Source organism: Convolutriloba macropyga, chromosome 4 (genome assembly GCF_964194025.1).
Source record: "Convolutriloba macropyga chromosome 4, txConMacr16.3, whole genome shotgun sequence".
NCBI classification, from domain to species: domain Eukaryota; kingdom Metazoa; phylum Xenacoelomorpha; order Acoela; family Convolutidae; genus Convolutriloba; species Convolutriloba macropyga.
Genome location: NC_134471.1, coordinates 65,214,669 through 65,225,248, shown reverse-complemented (window position 1 = coordinate 65,225,248; position 10,580 = coordinate 65,214,669). Strand labels below are relative to the sequence as shown.

The following is a 10,580-nucleotide window of genomic DNA, read 5'->3' as shown; positions in this document are numbered from 1 at the left end:
AGACTGTTACCAATTGCTATACATTAGAAATTAAGCTATTGTTAAAGTCCAATGAAAACAGAAGTCAACAATCAAAAACAGGTAAAAGCTCGAATAGAAAGAAGTCAAAATTCAAGTCATGAACAAACTTGCTTTCTGCTAAAAAAAAAACTTGTCGAATCTCAATACTCCTCTTCGAGTCGTAAAAACCGAGAGAAGGCCAATAATAGCCCAGCTATCGCTGTGCGGCGATTAATAAAGACTACATCCTTAAACTAATTCCTGATTTTTATTTTTATTTCCTACAATGTTGTTTAATCACCACAACCTTGCAAACGCAAAAAAGATCCTCTAATTTTAAACATCTCCAAAGCAATTGACTTTTTTTCAAGCTGTTCGATTGTATGCTAGCATGTGTGTTGCTCCTGAGGTAATTTATATGCTTCGGTTACCGGGAATCTTTACGAAACCCACAATTGTACTAACTGGAATAAAAGGATCAACACATTCGGTTCAATAAGATTTAGCTTTGTTCACCAGAAATACGAGCATGAAGGCCTCTGATCATAGAGGTGACCTATGAACACTTTACGGATTGTGAAAGAGGGATAATTTCCATGTTCTTTTCTCTAGCTGGGCCAGGAAATCGATTCGTAATCGCCCATTCAAGAGAAAATCCTAAGTCAGAGTTCTGCCACAATATGTAGATTGTCTATTATATTTGATCACTAAATGGGTTAACAGCGGAAATTACAACCTTGCATTCAAAATAGAGGTTGTAATGAGAGGTTCATGTGAATGAGAGCTTCACTTTTTTTCTCTCAAGGATGCAGGTTCATGTGAAAAAATATGAGTTGTTTATTTTTATACTCATTTGTTTTTCTCGTTCAGAAGTGGTAGATAATCAATGCATTAACTTTTTGTACCCAACCACTCTCGGTTAAGGATAATAAACCACTGATTATGTATTTACTGAAATAGCTTGATATGACGAAAATTATCAATAAGGCAGGTCTTTTTCAAGAACAAATAGCTGCAAATTGTGGCTCACGTATATGGATCGATATAGCTGCAGCATAGTCTATGATTACTTCCAGCAGATTAAAGCAGCTGATTGTTTTCCTAAAATAACAACTCTTGGCTCACGGACTTCGAACACTGAAATGAGCAGCCAGGCCTTAGTGAATTTCTAGAAAGACATCAGGAGGTATGAACTCATTTGAGGACTGTGGGGTCAAGTTTTGCCGTTCGAGATCACATTATGCAAGAAAGTTTCATAGTACTGAAAAGGGAGATATATTCTGGACTAAGTGGATACTTTAGTACTGGTTTCAGGGAACAGTGGTAGCCAAATTCAACAATATACAAGGAACCTTGGTCATGATAACTAGAATTAGAATTGATACATTGTGGAAACTGATTGTTGGTGGCGATATTGTGATCTTCTTACTCAGTGGTTTTCCTCGGAAGAGAGAATGGTGCTTCACCCGAATGGCATCATCCGCAGCGTCTTTTGAGTCGAAGTCTACGAATGCATACGTTTTATGCAAGGCAATGTCTAAAACAACAACACCGTGTCAATTAATCTATTGATAACAAGTACCTCAAGGCCATCTTTTTCATACGTAGTTTCTAGATTTGTTTTAAACTGTGCCTGAAGCAAAAAAAATAAGGTCAGCCGTGGACGCGAAGAAGACGCCTGAACCTTAAGATGGATTTCGCCACAGTTGATTACATTAGTATAGATATTAAGAATGGTTTCAAAGACAACGACATACTCTCACTGTATGACAATCAAACTTGTGCAAGGTACAATTGTCCGGATTGAAAACATTTGACAATTTTCATATTAGCATCAATTTGAGTAAACCACTACCTATTGAAGTTCCTCGCAACAGCTCTCATAACTAGATAGACTCAACTCCAATGGTAGTTTCTTAAATCCGATGACAACTTGCTTTATAGAAATCGCCCCGCAGAATTACTGGAAACTTATTTTACTCCAAAATACATTCATCAAAATAAAAGAAAATGTATTTCTCTTCATGTGCATCAAGGCTTTGTCGCCAATGATGGACTTATTTCAGTATTGCAGCTAAAATTGGTTAAGCTCTTATTTCAGTGCGCTCAGCTAATCGTTTTGGCAGTTTAAACCTGACTAAACGAGACATCCTTGTCATGCAAATCTTACAAAGCAATAACACATGAAAAATTGAATAGAACAATTAGGTGCCAACAATAACTACGTAATTATTTGTTACTGTGTCATATATAAATTTTGCTTGTGCCGTAATTGAACTATTACTGACCCAGTTTCTGATATTTCAGCCCACGACTACATAGAGAAATCCAACTTCAGTTTAAGTTAAAACCTTTTTGCAACATATACGGTCGTAAGCATATACCTTTGCTTTCAATGTGTTCCCTTATCAGATTGAACTGGTATACACAAAGAGATCCCGTATTGTGTGATCTGTAGCAAACCCAAAACAATTTGATTTTGAACAACTAAGCTAAGCAACAAATTAGAAAACGAATTTGTAATGCAACGGTTAAAATATACCAGATATACAGTTACAAAAGCAAACTTCAGAAACTTAAAATCCGAACCAATTTGGAACGTGCATTGAAACATCCACGACCCTGCATTGGCTTTCACAAACTTGCATTGGCTTTCATTAAAAAAACCATTAACCATTAACAATTAGGTAATGCTAACTGAAAGCCTTATTTTTTCTTAGCTTCAGACAATTGTGATCCAAAATATGTCAAATTCTACGACAAATGGTCGCAACTTATTATTGAAGAAATTCGAAAATCCTCAATGCAACAGACATCAAAGTTAAAGAAGCACAAGACTGCATAATAGTGTGCATCTTTTTTTATTGATTAACAATAAACAGACATTCGATGTCCGCATTTTTCTCTCAGCTTTCAAATCGGAAGGAGGTGGTTTAAAATTTTGATCAAATATTTGAGGATAGGACATTTTGCAAAGCGATTAGAGAATTTTCTTAGTCAAATTAATAAAATTGTCACATGAACCATAAGTTGTCATTGGAAACCTGTACATCTTCCTTGTGAATCCAACCACGAAGAAAAGCGCTAGGTTGGCTACCATTGTTTTGTTGGATTGACAAAACAATGAATTGTAATTTTGCACTGTGGAATTTCAAAACGCTCAAATTTGTCGGTATGCAGCTGGCGTATGTACATCAGATAATTGAAGCTTATGCTTTTAAGGAAAATCTGTATTCACTACCGAAGTGGATTGCTTCGGAGAGCCTGGATGAGATCAGATTGTCTGGATATACAACAGATATTTGAAATCAGACAGGTGATTTTAACAAACACTTTAAAAAAAATGGGTAGGCTTACAACTCACGGATAGGGGACCCAGCGTCAAAAACTTGACTGAAAACCTCTGTTTGACCCGAAGCTAAACTTGCACTAGCAAATTAATAGGCATTAGACGTTAGGAAAGATACCCTCGGAGTTTAAAGTGAATGGCTCTTGAAGATGTCTGAACGTGTCACTAGCACACTTGAACTAGTCTACATGCGAATACAGAGTATACACTAAAAACAGCTCACGCATAATCTTTCCAAATTGGCGAAACTCGTCCTCCAATTCTCTTCTAGAGGCACCCGAACAGTTCCCGACAAATATCGTGTACATGCTCATCTAAAAACCATAGAAGCAAGTCAGAAACATCTGGGGTATAGAAATTAGCTCCTTATTATACCGTCCAACACACTCCCGGTATCTAAATGTAGTATCGCTTATGACAGAGCTTTAAAATCATTTCGCGTCATCTGGCGTTCAAAACTGCGGTGCATAAACTTCGTACCACGACACATTCAGAAACTTAGCACAGCACTCTTACGTTTTCGTGGACTTCGATTGAATACTATTTTCATTGATAGCATGATAAAGTATTCAATCGTTTGTTGACGAACAAGCAATCTTACTCTCGCTTTTTTATGGGTGTTTTGCTGTGCTTTTGACTACCTTGATATAACAAACTAGCTCACAGAACCGAGAATTACGAAAAATTCTGACAAATATAGATGGAAAAATAACTGTTTTTTTTTTCAGATTGAAGAAAAACCATGGTTAGAAAGAATAGCCATTTTCGAAAAATAATTTGTACATTTTACTTTTTAAACTGTTAGTATATTTTTTATCATTCAACAACAACCGGCCAGTTCAGCTTCTTTGTCTCTTCATTATCAGGTCCAATGACAGCAGCCCCCGATTGGTTGATCGCGTCTCCTGTCAAATACTTCTCAGCAACATCCATAATGTCTGTTTTATCACATGCAAACAACCTGTCTCGTCTTTCCTGTTTCATTTCATCTGTAATTCCATCGTAAAAGTTGGACAAATTTCTTGAACCCGGAGCAACAGGTGAGTCGATTGATTGGAACACGCTCAACTTTGCTCCATCAATCATATCTTGATCAACATTAGCAGACTGAAGCCACTTGAAAGCGCTTCCAAACGTCATTTGCGACATATGCGGCGTCGGATCGCGGTACGAATAAAATGTGAACGCGCCTGAATTGCTGCTAGAGGCACCCGCACCATACGCGCCACCTTTTTCCCTGATTTCCTGGTGCAGAAAATTCCAAGAAAGCAACTTCGAAAGAACTTCTAGCGGCGCGAAGTGTGAATGACAATACGGAACTCCGGCAATGCTTCTGGCTGTGTATGAAACTTGGAACGGAAATTGATACTTGATTAAGCGTCTCTGTTTTCTGAACTTTTCAGGTATTTCAGGAGCTTGACTCCAATTTGGGCCAATATCAGATATTAAAGAATCGGTACCTTTGTTAAAATGCGAGAACATTGACTCCAAAGAACTCAAACACTCAATCTGAGATCCATCAGGCAGGTTTAAAGCACATCGCGCGTTTTCAACTTTGAACACTTTAGCTAAAATACTCTTGAAAATTCGGGTACATTTCTCTATTTCAACATTTTGGGCCACTTGGCGTGACAGTAAAATCTGACTTAGACCGCCATACATTTCGTTGTATTGACAAACAGTATTCAAAGTTGCAGCCGAGCTCCGCATAGCGTATCTATGGCCTGCGTGCTCTATAGACATCATCAGTCTTTCAACTCGTTCTTTTAAAACAACCTGCATATAATCAGAAGCATCGAAGTTGGCGTTTGACAAAATTCTACCCCAGAGAGAAAACATTTTATCGACATTTCTCATCAAAGCGTAAGAGGAAATTGAGAGCGACTCTTCGAATAATTTTGGATTGCTCGGATGTGACGAAACGTCTGCCGAAACTGAAAACCCACCCGAGCACAAATCAATTTCACTTCGAAGCTGTTCAAAATTCAACTGATCGGTTCCTAATTTTGTTAGAACTGAGCAAAACATAGGCAAGAAATTTCTTTCCTCAGCTGTTAAACTCTTAGTAGAAAAGATTGAATTGAAGTAACAAATTCCGTTTGTAGGTTGAATGTTGATGTGAGTCGGTGGCAGAGATGACTTAGTTACAATTTCAGCAGGATAGGTTTGGATTTTTGGTTCAATATCTGAGATGAACAGTCTAGGCAGACTACTAGCATCAGGAACTGCGTTTTGCTTCTCAAGCAAAGCAACGCTTTCGGACAAAATTTGATCTTTACCTTTTTGATCTAAATTTCTCAATTTTTCGGCCAAAGCCATATCTTCATTGAGTTGTAAATTGTAAAAGTAATCTTCTTTAGGCTTCATAATCATATTCAACCGATGCTTGTTGTTTTTCAGTTTTTCTTCGACTAACTGCTGCAACAATTTGGGGTTACTTTTAAAATAAATTCTTAACCTGTCAAAAATTTCAGATAGAGAATAGAAAGTTTGAAGATCGCAGTCATGGTTTAACTTTGAGGCTGAGCCCATGAGTAAATTCAGCCCAAAATTAGCCTTCTGATGTTTCAAATCGAGCTCAATTAAATGGAGAACAGAATCTATACGTTGTTGATCAAAACCTTCTTCAATAACTTTATCAATGGTTTCGTCGATTGCGTTAATAACAGCTTCAGGATTTTGATTGTCGACATTTTGAGCTCCAATAGAGAAATAGCAGTCTTTAACGTCTGACTCAAAACCAGTAACAGGAGAGAAGTTAGCTCCTAGACCCGTTTGAATCAGTGATTTATGAAAAGGCGCCGCAGGCCCTGACGTCAGCAAGTAACTCAAAATATTCCAACAGTATACGTTATAAGGCTCGTTGATATCGCCAATAAGAAACGCACTTGTGACGACAGATTGTCTTTTAGCAGCCTCTACTTCCTGTGGATTTTCTTTGTTCACTTGCGGCTGCTGAAAGAAGGCAACTTTAGTTCTGACCTCATTCCATCGGCGTTCAGGTTCAATTTTGGAATCGATATCAAGCTTCTCAAATTTTGTCAAAACAAAGTCGTCAATTAATTTGAGCCATCGCTTAACAGGAAAATTTCCGTACAATACAAATTTTGCATTCGACGGATGGTAATATGTAGCGTGAAAATTTTTCAACTGATCATGTGTCAGGTTGATTATACTCAAAGGATCACCGCCAAAATTGTTTGAATACGTATTTGAGGGCAGAAGTTGACTTCGCACTTTGTGGTCGACCAATGAAGGTAGTTGACTCATTGCCCCTTTCATTTCGTTGAAAACAACTCCTGAAAACTCAATATTTTCCGAGCTCTTGTCCTTGAAAGCGACTGTCTCAGGACTAGTAGTTATACTCTTTTTTGTATCCAAACGCCAGCCTTCTTGCCGAAAGTCCAGATATTCCAAGTTTGGGAAGAACACGGCATCTAAATACACACTCAGCAAGTTCTCAAAGTCTTTGCGATTTTGTGTGGAAAAGGGATACATGGTCATATCAGGGGCGGTCATTGCATTCATGAAAGTTGCCATAGATCTTGTCAACATTTTAAAGAACGGCTCCGGACAAGGAAAGTTTTTGGACCCGCATAACGCCAGATGTTCCAGAATATGGGCTATTCCAGTGCTGTCGTTAGGAACTGTTCTCAGTTGGACACAAAAAGCGCAATTTTCGTCATTTCGATCAAAATAAAAGAATTGTGCTCCAGTCCTCTCATGTCTTAACTGATGCAGAGTCAGATCATACTCCGGCACTTCTTTGACACTTTCACTGACAAATCCTTTCGGTAGCTCCAAGCGCACAAAATTACTGTTTGAAGTTCTTGCAGCACTGCATGCACGGTTAAATTTTAAATAACTTCTTAAAGCACCAGTCCAAATCCATTTGCGCATCATGACCTGGAAACCAAATCAGAATTAAAAATCAGGAAGATCACTGGTGATCGAAGGATACTAAAAAAGTTGATAAGCTTATGTACGAACCGCGTTCTTGAAATTGAATAGAAAAACAATTGTCTGGGAAAACAGATCTCCGGCCGTGAAAAAACTTTTCAAGAAAACAAGTCACTTTTCAAGTCACTTTTAAAGACAATTCTAATATTATGTCAGCTGTAAAATTTCTCGACTTTTTACTCTATTTAGCTCCTACGCACTGCAACTATGTGTCTCAGACGCTGCCCAGATACTGAACGTGTAACTGAGGTTGATAATACTTATAGTGTTGTTGCGCGGGAGGGGATCTAGACACCTAATTAGTATACTAAAATTTCATCCTTTTCGCGCACCTCCTAGAGCCTAGCATCTTGCTGTAAGTTCAAAACACAAGGCGTGTTCGTGGTAAATTTAAATAAACCGCTGTGATGTAGAAATAGGCTTCTGAGTACACTCAAGGAAATATTTTGCACATTTACGGTCTAAATTGAGTTAGTCCGATTTTGTTCATTGGATTGCAATATCCGGAGCCTATTTCTTGTGATAAACTTATTAAATATATACTGAATGCAATGACGAGAACCTGACAACCAAAATGTCTTTCCTGAAAAAAAAGTTAAAAACGACGACCACTCTGTAATTCGATGCATGCAGCGCTTGGTTTCATGTCTCGTGTCTATGGCCCGAAGACGTCAAATGGCTGGGAGGGTCAAAGAACTGTGTCTGGTTGTGTGATCAATGTCTCAGCACTGATGACTGTTCTTCGGAAGTCTTTCTAAGACGATTCCTGATACAAATGAAAATAGACTAGGAAAACAGACTAGGCAAACTATGCGAATTGCAAGTCGTTTTTATAACGCGGAAATTAAGATCATGCCTCCCCACCCTCAAATCATCTTTCGTAAGATCTGAAAACCCACGTGGTATATGAGATAAAATGTAATGGATGCGGATTCCTCTATGTTGGGCAAACAAGCCGGCATGTTACCACAAGAATGACAGAACATCAAAAGAAGGATTCACAGGTGGGTCAACATCTGGTTGAATGTTGTGGCGCCACGAATGAAATTGAATGGAAAATTCAGGACGCCTGTCGGACAGTAGAAAAACTAATGACTATCGAAGCTATATACATCAGCAAACTGAATCCGTCAAAGGGATGAGTGTGCATGGTATAGGGGAACCCTCTAGATTACGTTGAGTATGCAAATTCTCTTCACAAGAACTTACAAATCACTCTTGAGACCCCGAACGGAAGTCGAGACCTGGCATTCCTAGATCTAAACATAAACCTAAACGAAGATACAAAAACGAGCTGTCATTGGTATCAAAAATTAACTGATACCGGCATAATCCTAAATTTTCGTAGCTGTGCACCGTTACATTCAAGGGACTGTTCATAGGATTTTTAATGCGACCAGTGACTGGCAATTCTTTGATGTAGCTCTTAAGAAAAATTAAGAGATCTGGACTGAAAATCAATGCCCAAGTGGTCCTCCAGTATTGTTAATGAGACAATGGATAAAATAGTCACGAAGGAAAAGATCACAGTAAACCCACCCCAAAATGATTAACATCTTAAAAAAGTTAAAAGGTCTTAACAATAGGGAGCCTAAATCTAGGTTTTTTGTTCAATACAGAGGAAATGTCACGCAAAATTTTGCAAGTAGACTGAAAAAATTGTGTGATATTCATATCATTTTCACAACAAGAAAGCTAAGAACTTGCTTGCCCACCCTGAAATCCCCTTTTGATAAGAATCCGAAACCCCATGTGGTATATAAAGTTACATGTAATGGATGCAGCTCCATCTATGTTGGCCAAACCAGCTGAAATGTTACCACTGGAATTTCAGAGCATCAAAAGAAGGATTCCCCTGTTGGACAGCACCTTGTTGAAAGTTGTGGTACAACGCATAACGTAAAATTTGAGATTCTTGATGCATGTCGCTGCGTTGAAAAACTAATGACGATAGAAGCGATCTACATCAAAAAGCTGAAACCGCATTTAAATACGCGCGATGAGTATCGGCGGGCGGGAATTGACATTGAAGTACTAGTTCAAATACAAAATTTTGACTTTTGAAATTCAAAAAATTTTCTGGTACATGTTAATTCGAAATTTTGTCAACCCTAAAAAGTAAAAAATAAAAAAAGTTAGGAATGAAAGTGAAAATTCCTTTTCAAGAATAGAAAGCATTATATCCGGGTTTTTCTTAAAATCCGGAATAAAAAATGAATTGATTTTAGTGTAATAAGTGTAAATAAAATGTTGTAAAAGTGATTTTAACTGTGAATAATTTCAAAAATTCTATGTTTTTTAAAATCATTTCTTAGAATCATAGTCAAAAATAAGTTTATATACTTTGTAAAAGATTTCATTTAATTTTTTCAACTTGACGATGAACGCAATGTTCGAAAATGTTCGTTTTAGTTAATCAATTTAAGTTTTAATTGACAATTAGTTCTCTGCAGCAATGAATATAGGGGGCCGGAACTCACCCTAAAATATTAGTTCAAATCATAATTTTGACTAGATAAAGGTACATAGGGCAAATAACATTTTGTGTATGACGAAACGAAATTTTTAAAACCTCCACAAGAGGGATACTTAGGGTTGGGCAAAACCGGAATCCCCCTAAAAATAAAAACACGGCCAAAATCGAAAAATCCGAAAAAAGGAATGTTTTTAGAGAAATTGATAACCGAAGTAAATATGAGTTGTAAATAGGCTAAAAATTGTATGGAGGTAAAATTTTTTGATTCAAATTTTTTAGAATAGACCCTATAATTGTTTTAATTGTGGTCTCAGACGAATATAAATACATATTCATATTATCCTCTAACAATTTGTGAACGGGTTTTAACCTGACGATGAACGAAAAGATCGAAAACGTTCGTTTTATTTATCGGAAGTAATTTTAATTTGACAAATTGGTTTCTTTTACGTTACGTGAAAATAGACTGTCTTCTTGAAAAACACCCAATCGAAAGCTCTGGAGAAAGTAATGGAAGAAAGGTTTGATCCCACGCTGGCTTCTAGAGGTACGAATTACTAGTCGAGATGTAAGAATAAATTTGAAAGACGTTGACGACAGCATGAAGATTATTATAACAACACTTGAGGAAGGCGATTCAGGTAATGATAAAACAGACAAGATTTCAACGAAAATGACCAAATTATAAAGAATACTGGATCCAATTCCGATGAAAGTGTTGCGACTTTCCGACTACTTGGTAGAACGAAATCCGAGTATGACGAAAAGCGAATTGGCAGCTTTTAATGGTATCGT

The 10,580-nt window shown here is 37.4% G+C and overlaps 3 protein-coding genes across 3 annotated transcripts in view; 1 reads left to right on the top strand and 2 right to left on the bottom strand.

Annotated features, from left to right (window-relative positions):
• Window positions 1-6: 6 nt before the first annotated feature.
• Window positions 7-3,993, bottom strand: LOC142337831 (RNA-binding protein 4.1-like). The gene is made up of 2 exons (XM_075387362.1): window positions 3,573-3,993; window positions 7-1,537 (listed from the first exon to the last, which is right to left on the bottom strand). Exons 1-2 carry the CDS (start codon window positions 3,661-3,663, stop codon window positions 1,311-1,313), a joined length of 318 nt encoding a protein of 105 aa, XP_075243477.1. The 5' UTR covers window positions 3,664-3,993; the 3' UTR covers window positions 7-1,310.
• A 99-nt stretch (window positions 3,994-4,092) lies between these two features.
• LOC142337830 (presequence protease, mitochondrial-like) lies at window positions 4,093-7,275 on the bottom strand. Its single transcript, XM_075387361.1, has one exon. The coding sequence runs from the start codon at window positions 7,250-7,252 to the stop codon at window positions 4,166-4,168; it is 3,087 nt and encodes a 1,028-aa protein (XP_075243476.1). The 5' UTR covers window positions 7,253-7,275; the 3' UTR covers window positions 4,093-4,165.
• A 555-nt stretch (window positions 7,276-7,830) lies between these two features.
• Window positions 7,831-10,580, top strand: part of LOC142337829 (uncharacterized) — a 331,067-nt gene continuing 328,317 nt past the window's right edge. The window contains exon 1 of the mRNA XM_075387359.1: window positions 7,831-7,847. The gene's annotated coding sequence lies outside the window, so the exon portion shown is untranslated. The remainder of the gene's footprint in view (window positions 7,848-10,580) is intronic.